The 15,274-nt window shown below is 51.7% G+C and overlaps 1 protein-coding gene across 5 annotated transcripts in view; it reads left to right on the plus strand.

The window, feature by feature from the left end:
- The window catches only part of UBR4 (ubiquitin protein ligase E3 component n-recognin 4), a 109,458-nt gene that overhangs the window by 42,516 nt on the left and 51,668 nt on the right, over nucleotides 1-15,274 (plus strand). For 2 of the 5 annotated variants that reach the window (XM_039355042.1, XM_039355043.1), the window contains exons 42-54: nucleotides 1-124; nucleotides 792-1,019; nucleotides 2,584-2,741; nucleotides 3,998-4,172; nucleotides 4,449-4,665; nucleotides 5,531-5,694; nucleotides 5,816-6,032; nucleotides 7,083-7,299; nucleotides 9,401-9,433; nucleotides 12,496-12,559; nucleotides 12,853-12,987; nucleotides 14,185-14,359; nucleotides 14,537-14,677. The exon at nucleotides 1-124 is cut by the window's left edge and continues 29 nt beyond it. In XM_039355042.1, the coding sequence (XP_039210976.1) occupies nucleotides 1-124; nucleotides 792-1,019; nucleotides 2,584-2,741; nucleotides 3,998-4,172; nucleotides 4,449-4,665; nucleotides 5,531-5,694; nucleotides 5,816-6,032; nucleotides 7,083-7,299; nucleotides 9,401-9,433; nucleotides 12,496-12,559; nucleotides 12,853-12,987; nucleotides 14,185-14,359; nucleotides 14,537-14,677 (2,048 nt within the window). The remainder of the gene's footprint in view (nucleotides 125-791; nucleotides 1,020-2,583; nucleotides 2,742-3,997; nucleotides 4,173-4,448; nucleotides 4,666-5,530; nucleotides 5,695-5,815; nucleotides 6,033-7,082; nucleotides 7,300-9,400; nucleotides 9,434-12,495; nucleotides 12,560-12,852; nucleotides 12,988-14,184; nucleotides 14,360-14,536; nucleotides 14,678-15,274) is intronic. The other 3 variants (XM_039355044.1, XM_039355046.1, XM_039355047.1) reach the window with 3 other exon arrangements.

Genomic DNA, 15,274 nt, shown 5'->3' on the forward strand with positions numbered 1-15,274 from the left:
GGGCTCCGTCTCGGATCACCTAGTGCTCCACCCTCAGCTTGCCACGGGCAACTTCATCATCAAGGCGGTCTGGCTCCCGGGATCCCAGACGGAACTGGCCATCGTCACCGCCGACTTTGTCAAGGTAGGGTCAGCGGAGGCTGGCCTAGCTCCTGCCCCTCTCTCTCCGCTCCGATCTCCTCCGGAGCCTCTTTCGTGGACAGCTGGGGTGGCCTCCCTGGTCTTCCCTTCCCCCCAATGCCCGCCCGCCTTCCTTCCTTCCTTCCTTCCTTCCTTCCTTCCTTCCTTCCTTCCTTCCTTCCTTCCTTCCACAAGAGCCCTGCTGGTTAGAATGCAGTACTGCAGGCTGATTCTGCTGCCTGCCGGCTGCCTGCAGTTCGGCAGTTTCATTCTCACCGGCTCAAGGTTGACTCAGCCTTCCATCCTTCTGAGGTCGGTAAAATAAGAACCCAGATTGTTGGGGGGCAAGAGGCTGACTTTCTAAACCGCTTAGAGGGAGCTGTAAAGCCCTGTGAAGCGGTGTATAAGTCTAAGGGCTATTGCTGTTGCTGATTGGATGTTACATTACAAGCTGTGGTGGCACAGTGGTGAGAAGGCAGCATTGCAGGCTGACTCTGCCCATTGCCAGCAGTTCGATTCTGACCAGCTCAAGGTTGACTCAGCCTTCCATCCTTCTGAGGACCCATATTGTTGGGGGGGGGGCAACAGGCTATTTGTAAATCGCTTAGAGAGGCCTGTAAAGCACTACGAAGCGGTATATAAGTCTAAGGGCCATTATTGCTCTTGCACAGATCTACGACCTCTCGGTGGACGCCTTAAGCCCCACCTTCTACTTCCTGCTGCCGAGCTCCAAAATCCGGGACATCACCTTCCTCTTCAACGAAGAGAGCAAGAACATCGTGGTCATCATGTCCTCCGCCGGCTACATCTACCTGCAGCTCATGGAGGAGGCCAGCAGCGCCCAGCACGGCCCCTTCTACGTCACCAACGTCCTTGAAGTCACCCATGAGGACTTGAAGGTATCCAGCCGCCTCCCTCCACGCGCCCACGGCCCTCTCCAGAAGCCCCTCCAGGTTTTAAAAAAACGGGGCTTCCTTGAAGGAAAGGGACCACTCGGCCCACGGGCAAGCTCTCCATGGGGCAACCCACTGTGTGACAATTCAACAATCCTGTTTAATTATTTAAGATAATTTTTAAAAAATATTTTACTTTACTTCACATTTCACTTTGACCTTCCTTTCACATCCTTTAATGATTCTATTCCACCATTTAGAGTAGAGTAGAGTAGAGCAGGAATAGAACAGAACAGAATAGAATAGGAATGGAATGGAATGGAATGGACAGATTGTAGATTAGACTAGACTAGACTAGACAAGAATAGAATAGAATAGAATAGAATAGAATAGAATAGAATAGAATAGAATAGAATAGAATAGAATAGGGAAAACATAGAACAGAATATGGAAAGAATAGAGTAGAATGAAATGGAATGGAATAGAATAGAATAGAAAGATTGTAGAACAGAATAGAATAGAATAGAATAGAATAGAAATGGAGAATAGAATGATATAGAATAGAATATGGAAAGAATAGAATATGGAAAGAATAAATGGAATGGAATGGAATAGAATAGACAGATTATAGAATAGAATAGAATAGAATAGAATAGAAATGGAGAATAGAATAGAATAGAATACGGAAAGAATAGAATATGGAAAGAATAGAATATGGAAAGAATAGAGTAGAATGGAATGGAATGGAATAGAATAGAATAGAATAGAATAGAATAGAATAGAATAGAATAGAATCTTTATTGAGAATGGAGTAGAATGGAGTGGAATTAGAATTAGAATTAGAATTTTTAGAATTAGAATTCTCTATTGGCCAAGTGTGATTGGACACACAAGGAATTTATCTCTGGTGCAGAAGCTCTCAGTGTGCATACAAGCAGCAAGTGATAAATCACAATCATGGTCATTGTAAAAATACATTCATCATAAACCATAAGCTACAACACTTAGCAATAGTCATAGGATACTAAATAAGCAATCAACATAAAGCATACCAGGATAAAACAATATAAATCGCAAGATACAAGCTACAAAGTTATAGTCATAAGGAGGTAACAGGAAAGATGAGAAGAAGAATAGTAACACAGCCTTACTAGATAGTTTGTCAGTGTTGTAGGGAATTAGTTGTTCAGCAGAGTTACAGCATGTGGGGAAAAATATCCTTGTGTCTAGTAGTTCTGCCCTAACCCAGGGGTCTTCCAACTTGGCCCTTTGAGGACTTGTGGACTTCAACTCCCAGAATTCCTCAGCCAGGCACGCGTGCCTGGCTGAGGAATTCTGGGAGTTGAAGTCCACAAGTCCTCAAAGGGCCAAGTTGGAAGACCCCTGCCCTACAGCGTTGTTTGGAAGGTAGAAACAGTTGATGTCCAGGAGGTGAGGGGCCTAGACATAAACTTCTTTCATATATTGTGACTTTTTGTCCCGTGGCGAGTTGGCTGAGACCCCTTTTGGAGTCAGAGATGGTGTTTGGGGAAGCCCACACGTGCCCTCTTCTGCCTTGTGTCCCTGGCAGGACAGCAACGGCCAGGTGGCCGGGGGTGGCGTCTCCGTCTACTACTCCCACGTCCTGCAGATGCTCTTCTTCAGCTACTCCCAGGGGAAGTCCTTTGCAGCCACCATCAGCCGAGCTACTTTGGAGGTGCTGCACCTCTTTCCCATCAACATCAAGAGGTGAGGCCTTCCCTCTCCCCCTCCCTCCCTCTCCCCGTCCCCTCGGCGGGTCGGGATGGATGCCGAAAAGCCAAGGAGAATTTGGAGAGATGTCAGAATCCAATTATATTTCATCTCTAGTTATCGACTATAGAAAACCCCATTTCTGCCTTCTCTGGATTCTGCCATACGAGGAAGGGAAGGGGGTGAATAAAGGGGCTTTATGGACCTCACTTCCTTCGGTATACTTCAAAGCAGCTGATTGTGTGTATTGCAAAAAGAACTAACCATAACAATGGGGCTATTACCTTTCATCTAATCCTCTCTGAAGTCTCCCTCCAGCCGGCAGTAAGGAAAAGGGTGGGAGTGTAATGCCTGAGACTGTCGCTGGAAGAAGGGGGTGATTGGGTGGGGCTACTGGGGAACCCCTTAAAACCTCGAATGGGAGAGCTTGGACCCCAAGTCCTGTCTAGAACGCCTGCAACCATTTTCTTTTAATAAAAGATGCCTGTTGGAAGAACTATTCCAAGAGTTCTGCCTTCTTAAGATGCAAAGTGGGGTGGGTCCTTACATTAGACACTTTGGGAAGGTCTCGTACAAACAGTCCTCGACCTACGAGCACAATTGGGCCCCCCAGTTTTCCCTTGTTAAGGGAGTTTTATTTATTTATTTATTTATTTATGAGACTTATATACCGCTTTTAAGTGCAAGCACTCTCTAAGCGGTGTACACCAGTAAGCAATGTATATATATATTGACATTGCCCCCAACAATCTGGGTCCTCATTTTACCTACCTCGGAAGGATGGAAGGCTGAGTCCACCTTGAGCCGGTGAGATTTGAACCGCTGACCTGCTGAACACAGTCAGCTAAAGTGGCCTGCAGTACTGCACCCTAACTGCTGCGCCACCTCGGCTCTTTATCCCTTTTCTATGACCTTTCTCACCTCCGTTGTTAAGCGAGTCGCCGCAGTTTGATCAGCTAGTCACCCAGTTCTTTCGTGAACCCGGCTTCCCCGTTGTAGAGAAAGTCGCAAAAGGGGGATTCTGTGATCCCCGGGACATGACAACCACGTCGTAACAGTGAACCAGTTGCCAAGCGTCCGAAGGTGACCATTGGGGATGCTGCAAAGGTTAAACCTGTGGGGGGAAAAAAAATGGTCCAGAGTAACTTTTTTCCCCAATGCCGTTTAACTCTGAACGAAGCATCGCAAGCGGAGGACTGCAAATGGCTGGTAGCTGCCCCAGGTTAACCCCCCCAGGCCTCCCTTTCTTCCAGCTCCAACGGGGGGGGCAGCAAGACCTCCCCGGCCCTCTGCCAGTGGTCCGAAGTCATGAACCACCCGGGGCTGCTGTGCTGCGTGCAACAGACGACCGGCGTCCCTCTGGTCATCATGGTGAAGCCGGACACCTTCCTCATCCAGGAGATTAAGACCTTGCCGGCTAAAGCCAAGGTGCGTCCGGCAAGGCCGGCCTTTGGGGAGGGGGCTTCCCTGGAAGCCGGGAGGTGAGCGACGGAGGGGGGAGGGTCCCAAAGCAGTCTGAGAACCGCAGGGCCAGAGGCTCGCCGAATCGACATTGGCAAAGGAACATCCCGCTCTCTGAGCCAAGGGGATGGGGGAATTCTATTCAGGTTTCCCTGGGGGGGGGGCAGAACCCCTGCTGAGCCTCCGAGGCTGCCCTCCCCCTCCCCGAGGCCTCCCCCTGGAAGTGTGCCCTTCCTGTGCCAGATCCAAGACATGGTGGCCATCCGGCACACGGCCTGCAACGAGCAGCAGCGGACCACCATGATCCTGCTCTGCGAGGACGGCAGCCTGCGCATCTACATGGCCAACGTGGAGAACACCTCCCACTGGCTCCAGCCCGCCCTGCAGCCCAGCAGCGTGGTCAGCATCATGAAGCCCGTGCGGAAGCGCAAAGCGGCCGCCCTGCGTAAGTCGCCGCCAGGTCAGGTGGGCTCTGGACGTCGGGCGGACGGTTGCTTCTCCTCCTCTCTCCTTCTATCCCTCCCTTCCTCCTCTCTCCCTCCTTTATCCTCTTCCTCCTCTTGTCTCTCTCCTTCTCATCTCTCTTTCCTCCCTCCCTCCCTTTTCTTCCTCCTCACTTTCCCCCTCCCCCTCCTTTCCCTTCTCTTCCTCCTCTCTTTTCCTTCCTTCCTTCCTCCCTTTTCCTCTTGTTCCTCCTCTCTTGTTCCTCTATCCCTCCCTTTTCTTCCTCTCTCCTTCCTCCCCTTAAGCCTCCTCTCTCCCTCCTTCTCTCTCCTCCCTCCCCCTTTTCCTCTTCTCTCCCTCTTTCTCTTGTCTCCCTCTTTTCCTCCCTCCCTCTCCTTTTCCTCCTCTTCCTCTTCTTTCCTTCCTCATTCCCTCCCTCCCTCTTCTTCCTCCATCTTCCTCCCACCCTTTTCCTCCTCCTCCTCCCTCTATCCCTCCCTTTCGCTCCTCTCCTTCCTCCTCTCCCTCCCTCCCTCCCTTCTCCTCCTCCATCACATGGCTTTGCTCCCTTGTACGCGAATTCTCTCATCACCGCTATTTACATCGAATCTCACATTGTTTTCATGGTTTATGTTTCCTGTCGGCCAGCCCTTTTGCTCTCAGTCTCAAACTGAAGACAGGGAAGGCAGCGAGAGTAACGAGGAAGGAGGGAGCAGGAGAAAGACAGGCCTCTGGGTTACGTTGTAAACCGGGATTGTTTACCACAATTGTTTTGACCTGCGAGGAGGGGAGGCTGAATTTCACGAGAGAGCAGCCACGGTTGGTCCCCTGGCTCCCCTCTCTGCCTCACGTCCGGTTCTGTCGCCTCCCTTCCCCTCCAGCCACACGCACCTCCACCCAGGTGAACTTCCCCATCGACTTCTTTGAGCACAACCAGCAGCTGACGGACGTGGAGTTTGGGGGCAACGACCTCCTGCAGGTCTACAACGCCCAGCAGATCAAGCACCGTCTCAACTCCACCGGCATGTACGTGGCCAACACCAAGGTAGGACCCGGCAGAGGTTCAGCGCTGGCAAGGAAGCCCCCCCCCCGGCCGCTGGCGGGAGGAGAGGCCGAGCCCCTGGCCCTTCCTGCCTCTTGAAGCAGCGCCTGTCCTTCCTCGGTAGCCCGGCGGCTTCACCCTCGAGGTGACCAACAACAACAGCACCATGGTGATGACCGGCATGCGGGTCCAGATCGGGACGCAAGCCATCGAGAGAGCCCCCTCCTACCTGGAAGTCTTCGGACGCACCTTGCAGCTCAACCTCAGCCGCCCCCGGTGGTTCGATTTCCCCTTCACCCGCGAGGAAGCGCTGCAGGCCGACAAGAAGCTGACCCTTTTCAGTAAGAGCCCTGATTGGTGTCGTCTTTGTGGATGCCAGTGCCAGACCCGCCCCGGTCCCTTAGGAAGGAAAGACACTCGGCGCAATTTGGATGAAGGGATAGGACCTTTCGCTAGAGGCTGCTGGCTGCAGGAAAGTCAGGCTAGAACTAGACTTCCCACGTGAAAAGCTCACAGATTGTTCCCCCCACCCCAGCCCTCCCCCCAGGACCAGTCTCTCTTCAGCCAATGAAGAATCTTTTAGCTCTTTTGGGAACGCTGAGAGGCTTGGGGCACAATTCAGTCTCAGGCTGAGCGGCCTTGAGCGCTGGCACAAACCGGTTCCATCTTTCCCTGTTCTTCGCCAAGCTGTCATCCCCCTCCCTATTTCCCATCACATCCCCATACAGCAGTGGTTCTCAACCTTTTTAATGCCGCGACCCCCAACCGGTCGTAAGTCGAGGACTACTCAAATGGCGCAGCACCGTTTGCAGAATGGGACTTTCAGCGGGCTCAGCAGGGCAGAGACAGCCTGGACAATCCCTATTGGCTTTGGAAAGCCAATAGAATTAGACTCTATTCAAGAGAGTCGATTCTATTGGCTTTCAAAAGCCAATAGAATAAAAGGGAGGAGCACAGCTAAGGAAAAGGGGGGAAAAAATGGCGGACTGCGTTGTTTGGTGACCCCCGTGAAATGGTCGTTTGACCCCAAATGGGGTCCCGACCCACAGGTTGAGAACCACTGCCATACAGCTTTATTGCCCATTTGTCCTCCTTCCCCCCCCCCCCAGCCTTTAGTGCCAGGATGCCAGCGAGGCACTAGAGCCGAAGATGGCAGACCTGACAGCCACAAACAAAGTCTCTGGAGCTGGCAGGGGGTTTCCCATCGCAGCCGGCTATAGTTTGTTGAAGGGTGGCTTGTTGGTGGAGCGTCAGGATGCCGAGCAATAATCTTGGTTTATGAACCGCAGCAGCCGTTGGAAAAGATGCCAGAAGGCCCGCAGGCTGGGGGGTGTGGATGGAAGATGCTCCGTGGCCGATTGACCCGATCTCCCTTCTTTTCCCCACTGCAGTCGGGGCTTCTGTGGACCCGGCCGGAGTCACCATGCTGGACGCCGTCAAAATCTACGGCAAGACCAAGGAGCAGTTTGGCTGGCCGGACGAACCCCCGGAGGACTTCCCGTCGGCATCCGTGAGCACCGTCTGCCCCCCAAATCTGAATCAGGGGAACGGGAACGGGGACACGGAGTCGGCGGCCCCTGCAGCCGTGGGCGGCACCGTCCTGGAGAGGTAAATCGCGGCCGGATGTTTGGTTTGTAAATTCTGCTCCTCTCTGTGGAGCTGCTGCTGCTTCCTGGCCAGATTGGACATCAATTCTAGCATATCCGCCGCGCAGGGCGTTTTTTCGTGCAAGGGAGGGGGGGGCAACCTTGGCAACTTTTAAGACTTTGTGGACTTCAACTGGCTGGGGAATTGTGGGAGTTGAAGTCCGCAAGTCTCCAAGTTGAGAAGATGAGACACCCCTGCTTTAAGCAACTTCTCATCTGTTTTTGCACGTGTGTTTTGGAGACGTGGGGGCAGACAGTCTATGCCAGTGTTTCTCAACCTTGACCATTTTAAGGCATGTGGACTTCAACTCCCAGAATTCCACAGCCAGCAATGCTGGCTGTGGAATTCTGGGAGTTGAAGTCCACGTGCCTTAAAATGGTCAAGGTTGAGAAACACTGGTCTATGCCCAGCCTGCTCTCTGTCCAGGATACACCATCCACCTGCTGTTTGTAGCTCCTGTGCCCCCCCTTCCTCCCCCTTAAGTTCTCTCTTTGCTTTTTAAGCCTCCCCTGTTCATTCCCTCCTGAGAAGGCTCAGCTTTTTTTCCTCCAGGGCAGTTTTGAGGCAAAGAAATCTCAGTCAGGAAGAGGTGGACTACCTTGCAGGAGGAACTTTGCTCGCTTGAGTTTTGCTTTTTTGTTTAATGGAGAAGGAAAGGAAGGGGGCGGTTCAAGAAGAAAATCTGAAAACGGGGCGTGTGGAGCTGGCGTGGAGACCCCCCACTTCGTCCCCAGTGGGTTTCTGTTCTGCACGTGTAAATATTTCATGTTGACTTCATTCCTGAGGTCCAGGAAAAGTCTGTTCAACGTGCTGGAGAGGCATCTTCCCTTGGAAACATACATGTTTTTTCCAATGTTTCCGGGAAGCATCTTTCAAGAGGCTGCACTGAGCAGCACCAGCTTTGGAACTCTCAGCCACTGGAGATTTGCACAGAGCGCAGCGTCTTAGTGGCACTTGAGGACTCAAAAATTCACCGTGACTCAGGAAGCTAATTTTCCTGGATGTCTTTCTCTCTCTCTCCAAGATTCACTGCAGGATTCCAGGGCCACGGGGAGGATCTGACTTGGCATCTGTCTGTCAGATGTGATCTTGAGTGGCTTGTGGTTGAATGGTTGAGGACTGGCTCTGCCACTTGTCCCCCACCCTCCCCCACCCCCATTTATTTATTTATTTAAGTTCTGTGCCACCCATCTCCTCTCCAAGGTGAGTCTGGGCGGCATCCTTAGCTGGCGCCCTCCAGACCACTTTGACAAGGTCAGGGTCTGGCTGGATTTTTTTCTTTGGGAGCTGAATGTTTACTTGCTGAAATTCTGCAGCCAGCTCTGTTTCGCACCGTGGGCCATGAAATCTAGCTCCTTGGCAAGGATCAAGAGGCTCAGTTTTACTCCCACGGAATTGTCCATGGCGTAGAGTTCAGCCAGCTGAGCCCCATAACGTTAAATCCATACAGTCCGGATAGTTACAGACCGGGAAAAGAAGTCAAATTCTCAGCAAGCCAAGCTCAGCCTTCTAAGGGTTCCTGCAGAAGTGGGCATGTTGAGCAAAGTTTGTTAGGATTGGCAGTGTCTTCCAGCCCCCCTGCTCAGCTTCCCCCTAGAGCAGGGGTCCCCAACCCCCGGTACTGGGCCGCAGCATGCCAGCAACCGGTCCGCACAAACACGCAAAGCCCCATCTGTGGGATGCAGGCAGCGTACAAAACCACGCACCCTCCAGTCCGTGGAAAAACCTCTCTCCACGGAACCGGTCCCCGGTGCCCCAAAGGTTGGGGGGCTCCGCCTTAGAAGCTTCTCTTCACTGCTTTGGAAATAAAGGAATTTGAGCCATTCTCAAAGAAATACACTTTTATTTGGGTCCAGTTTTGTCCACGCGCCTCCCTTCCTTCTCCCCCCTCCCCAATTCCCAGCTCCGTTTAGTTTGCCGACTCCCTTCCTTTGTTGAGTTGCTCTTAGGATGTGTCTTTCTCAATTCTGGCTCTGTGAGCTTCGTATCTTTTTATTTATATCTGCCTGTATTGTTTTTCTCCTCCCCCCCCCTTTCCTTTCGCTCCCCCCCCCAAAAAAAGTTCTGAAACTGAGTCCTTAACCACCTTGGACCGGTCAGTATCCTGCCTCTCTCTGCACGAATAGTTTTGGGTGACAGAGACGGCTGCCCACTGCTTCCATCCCCCTGGCTGGTTTTTTTCCCCCGTGCGCGTGTTCATACGTACAGTTGGTTGGTTGGTTGGTTGGGGATTTTTAAATAATTATTCTCCACCGCGCTGCTTAATAACAGGGGTCCCTTGCATGGCAGATTAAGTTAGCAAAAAAAAGGGGGGGGGGAGAAAAAACTCAGCTGTCCGTTTTCCTGCTTAGCTTCCCTCTGGGTCTCTCTGATCCTGGCTAACTGTTGCCTGCCATCTAGGCTAAAAACCAAAAAACGAAGGGCAGAGCTTGACCAGCTTTTGGGAAGGGTGAGATGGGGTGAACCTGCAACTTGCCTGTGTGTTGTGTGAACGAAGTCCCTGAGATACGCCCCAAAAAGGGACATGCTAACTCTGTTTGTTTTTCTGGCTCACATCCTTTCTGGGTTTTTTGTTTTTTTTTTAACCTAGTACAGAGGTAGTTAACCTCGGCTCTTTGATGACTCGTGGACTTCAACTCCCAGAATTCCTCAGCCAGCCTCCATTTTGTTTGTTAGATTTAAGACAGGGGTCTTCAAACTTGGCTCTTTTACGACTCGTGGACTTCAACTCCCAGAATTCCTGAGCAGCCATGCTGAGGGGAAAGGGAGAGGTTTCCGAGCTGAGCCAGGCTGGCTCAGGAATTCTGGGAGTTGAAGTCCACAAGTCATGAAGGGGCCATAATTCCCCCATGCTGGCTTAGGAATTCTGGGAGTTGAAGTCCACGAGTCATGAGGGGGCCATAGTTCCCCCATGCTGGCTCAGGAATTCTGGGAGCTGTAGTCCACGAGTCATAAAAGGGCCAAAGTGGCCTACCCCTGACCTAGAAGGAGATCCCTTTTTGTAAGTTGTTTTTCACAGCTTGTTTCAAATGCTTGCTAGATCAGTGGTTCTCAACCTGTGGGTCAGGACCCTATTCGGGGTCGAACGACCATTTCACGGGGGTCGCCAAACAACGCAGTTCGCCATTTTTTCCCCCTTCTCCTTAGCTGTGCTCCTCCCTCTTATTCTATTGGCTTTTGAAAGCCAATCGAATAGACTCTCTTGAATAGAGTCTAATTCTATTGGCTTTCCAAAGCCAATAGGAATTGTCCAGGCTGTCTCTGCCCTGCTGAGCCCGCCAAAAGTCCCATTCTGCAAACGTTGCTGCACCAGTTGAGTAGTCCTCGACTTACGACCGGTTGAGTAGTCCTCGACTTATGACCAGTTGGGGGGTCGCGGCATTAAAAAGGTTGAGAACCACTGTGCTAGATGAAGAAGATTTGAGCCATCTTAAAACTGGGAACTCACTGAACTGCTTGTTGGGTCTGTTCTGCTTTTCTCCCTTCGGCAGGGCTCTTTCCTGGCTGATACGCACAGGGAAGGCTGGAAGGGATTAACTCAAAATTGGAACCTTGTAGATAAAAGACACACCAATCGTTCCAAAGCAGGGGGGGGGACATTGCAAAGGAGGCTCAGCTGGGATGCATCCTTTAAAAAAATCCATCCCTCTCAGCAGCCCAAAAGAATGGAATTGCTGATGTGGTCAAGAGATCCAAGTTAAATAAGCAGAATATCTACGGGAAATGGTTGTCCCGAAGGGGCTTTTCCTTCAAAGGCACCTGGACTTCTTCGTTGGGTTTCTCCCCCCCCCCTTGAAAACGTTTCCCTTCTCATCCAAGAAGCCTCTAACTTAGTTAACTCAGAAGTGAGGAAGCTCCGTGGATGAGAAGAAAAATGTTTTCGGGGGGGGGGGAGACCCAAGAAAGTCCTTTTGGAAAGCACCTTTGGGACAACGAGCGGAAGAGCAAGTGAGACCTAGAATTGTTGTGGGCGTCTTTGCCTTCTGCTCCAAAGTAGAATCCAGAGAACTAGAAAATCATCAGCCTGACAGTGATAGCTTGGAAGAGTTTAGAGTAGCTCACCCAGAGTCACTGCTTTCTCACCCATTGTGCATAATTAAGTCAGACTGGGTTTATTAAGAATAAGATAGGTGTCATGGTTCCGACAGATGAAACTCTTCAAAGAACTTCGAGGCATTGTTTACCTTAAACAATCTTTTATTCGAGTAGCAACCCATCGGCAGGTACATAGGCCAAGCCAAAATCTGACTTCCTTCCCCTAAGCCCATAGTATCAAAGTACAATTCCGTCCTCTAACTAACAGTCATAAATCACATTCTCCAATTAGTTTGAAATGCAGGCTTTCTCTCCTTTACTCCAACCCGCCATTCCTTATCATCTCTTATTTCAAAAGCCCTGAATTCACACACTATTACAATATTGTTACTCTAACTAACTCCCATCACATTCCTCCTCCCCCCCCCCCAGCATCATCTAATTCTAAGAGTAAAGCATAAGAGAGAAAAAGGCTGCATCTCCATATGTTGTCAAAGCAAGAACATCCAATGTTAGCAGCGCTGACAACAGGCCGATTAGATAAGTTAAGTTAAGATAAGATAAGATAAGATAAGATAAGATAAGATAAGATAACCTTTATTGTCATTTTTTTCCCTGTGGGCACAACGGCACACATTAAAAGCGAAATTTAGTTGCTTGCTCTCACATGTTACATAACACACCTTGAAAACACACTATATACAGCATAGGTATAGACCTGCGCCCTTACATATAAGTAACATATAAATATTAATCACGCTGCTGATGTAATAGATCCCCAGGCATCCACGTCTTTGTGTTTTCTCTGGAGAAAACAAGTTTCTGACAGTTGGCTGATCCCCACCACCGTCACCCCATCAGGGGCTAGAGGTCTGCCCTAAAACAGCCCTGAGTTTTTCCGAAAACGAGCCAGATTGCCCTGGACCTGCATGGTGCCTGCAGCAGCTCTTTGCTTTTATTCCTTTTCTCTGCACTGGGGCGGGCGGGGAGGGGGTGGGGGGGGGAGAGAGAGAGAGCAAAGGGTTTGGCATCCCCGACTACTCCCCGCTTTTCTTCCCCAGCCACCTGGGGCTCTCGTGTCGAGCCATTTCTGACCCGCCCTCTTCTATTTATCTCCTGCAGGCTAGTCGTGAGTTCTTTAGAAGCCCTGGAAAGTTGGTTTGCCGTCGGGCCAGGCAACGAGAAGGCAAGTTCCCTTTGCTGTGGGGAGGGTGGGGTGGGGTTAGGGTTGTGGGGAGGGAGGTGTGGGAAGAGAACAGCGGTACCTGGATGCTTGGGAGGCGCTGACTCCTCGGACCATTGTGCTGAAGCAGAGTTTTGTCCAGAAATGAGCTCCTGGTCCTCCATCCAAATTAAAATTCAGAAAGGCAGCCCCCCACTCCCGGGTCTGAGCAGGCCGTGGCATTCTCCCTTCTTGCGTGGGGGGGCCTTCCCAATCCCCAAAGCAAGCACAGCCTGACTGGGATCGTTCGCCTGCAGGAGAAAACCAAGGCTGCCACACAAGAGTTGGCCACCATGCTTCTCTCCACACCAGCCCCTTCCAGCGTCCAGCAGCAGACCAAGAGCCTCTTGGCCAGCCTCCATGCCAGCCGCTCGGCTTACCACAACCACAAGGTAAGCAAAGCCAGTTTCCTTCCCGGCACGGCATCCCAGATCCTTCCGTTTGCTGTCCCGCAGAGTCCCGGGGGAATTCGGGAGATGCTTAGCAGGCCTTGCCTCGGTTTCCGCGTGCGGCTTGGGCAGGGATAGGCACCCTTGGCTCTTTTATGACTCGTGGACTTCAACTCTCAGAATTCCTGAGCCAGCCATGCTGAGGGGAAAGGGAGAGGTTTCCAAGCTCAGCCAGGCTGGCTCAGGGATTCTACGAGTTGAAGTCCATGAGTCATAAAAGAGCCAATGTTGCCTACCCCTGGGCTGGGGGAATGAAGGCCTTTCAGCCTCCTTCCGGATGAAAGGTCAGGTGTCCCAACACACACACACACACACACACACACACACACACACACACACACACACTCCCAGCCCAACTCCAGGGAAAAAGAGAGAGCACCCCTGCTGGCACTGGTGTTGTGGCATCAGGTGAGCACAGCTTTGTGAGGAAGGCCTCATCTCAGCCATTCCCTTCAACTCTTGAAGCAGGCAGCATTTCAACACAAGGAGCTTTTATCGAGAGAAAGTGATTGCAGAGAAAGCAGGCAGGATCTGAAGTTCCCGTGCAAAAGCATTAAGGTCAGGCTCTTCAAACTTGGCCCTTTTGCAGAATTCTGAGAGTGGAAATCCACAAGTCAGAAAAGGGCCAAGTTTGAAGAGCCCGGCATTAGGTCGAACCCCATTGTTCAAAACCCCTCCCAGCTGCCCAGTCCATTTGCAGCCAGTCCAGAGGGGCGAAGTGTGCTGAGAATTCCAGGCGGGGAAGGGGATAAGAAATCTTTCCCAGGCACCGTGTCCTTGCTTCTCCAGAGCTGAGACAAAGCAGATCCCTCCCCACCACGCCCCAATTCCTAGGAAGATGCCTCAAAGCAAAGGAGGAACAAAGCAAAATGCATTATGTCATAGGACAGCCCCGAGGTTCCCATCAGAATGGCAGTGTCCCAATAGGGATCTATGGCAGGGCTCTTCCAACTTGGCCCTTTGATGACTGGTGGACTTCAACTCCCAGAAGTCCTCAGCCAGGCACGCGTGCCTGGCTGAGGACTTCTGGGAGTTGAAGTCCACCAGTCATCAAAGGGCCAGGTCTGAAGAGCCCGATCTGTGGGGGGACCTGAGCGTGACTGATTCAGCTCTTTCCTTTTGCACCGTCTGTCCCTGCAGGATCAGGCCCTGTTGAGCAAAGCCATCCAGTACCTCAGCACCTCTAACAAAGAAGGGAAGGACATGGAGCCGGAGGTTTTCCAGAGGCTGGTCATCACGGCCCGCTCCATCGCCATCATGCGGCCCAACAACCTGGTCCATTTCACGGAGTCGAAGTTTCCGTCTCTGGACGCAGGTAGGCGAAGCTCCTCCCTCTGCTTGAACACACGTCCACACCCTACGCGCACCCGGCTGTCCTCTTCCTGGGTTGGGTTGTGGTTGTGGGGTTTGTTTGAGAACAGGGTGTGCCTTTGGGGGGCTTGGGGTGGTGGGATCCAGCTGCTCAGCTAAAAAGCTTTCCTTACATTCTCAGAAAGCGGCGAAGAATGTCAGGAGGCTACGAAGGTCGTGGAAGGAGAAGGGTGCACTTTTATTACCCAGCTGGTCAACCATTTCTGGAAACTTCACGCCTCAAAACCCAAGAATGCCTTCCTGGCGCCGGCTTGCTTGCCAGGTGGGTGCCATCTTTCTCGAGCTGATCAGACGTGGCTGCCCCAGGGCAGCAGCCTCCTAGATTGCTCCGTGCCAGACCCACGGCATCTGGCCAGGCTTCAGGAACCGACTGTTGGTCCAACTCCAACTGTTTGGAGTTGTTGCCTTCTATCTCCGGACCCTGTGATGGTCCCTCTTCTCCAGGCTCCTCCTAACAATCCCCTCCCTTCCCTTCCCTTCCCTTCCCTCCCTCCCTCCCTCCCTCCCCATTCCTTCCTTCCTTCCTTCCTTCCTTCCTTCCTTCCTTCCTTCCTTCCTTCCTTCCTTCCTTCCTTCTTTGCCCTCTCTCCCTCCTTCTTCCCTCATTCCTCCCTCCCTTCCCTCCCCATTCCCTCCCTCCCTTCCTTCCTTCCCTCTCTCCCTCCCCATTCCTTCCTTTCTTCCTTCCTTCCTTCCTTCCTTCCTTCCTTCCTTCCTTCCTTCCTTCCCTTCCTTCCTCTGTTTTCTTCCTTCTTTGCCCTCTCTCCCTCCTTCCTTCCTCCCTCAATTCCCTCATTCCTCCCTCCCCCTCCCTCCCTTCCTTCCTTCCTCTGTTTTTTCCTTCCTTCCTTCTTTCCTT

The sequence above is a fragment of the Crotalus tigris genome, unplaced genomic scaffold (genome assembly GCF_016545835.1).
Source record: "Crotalus tigris isolate CLP2741 ecotype Arizona unplaced genomic scaffold, ASM1654583v1 scf7180000018590.67127310178:1205815, whole genome shotgun sequence".
Classification (NCBI taxonomy): domain Eukaryota; kingdom Metazoa; phylum Chordata; class Lepidosauria; order Squamata; family Viperidae; genus Crotalus; species Crotalus tigris.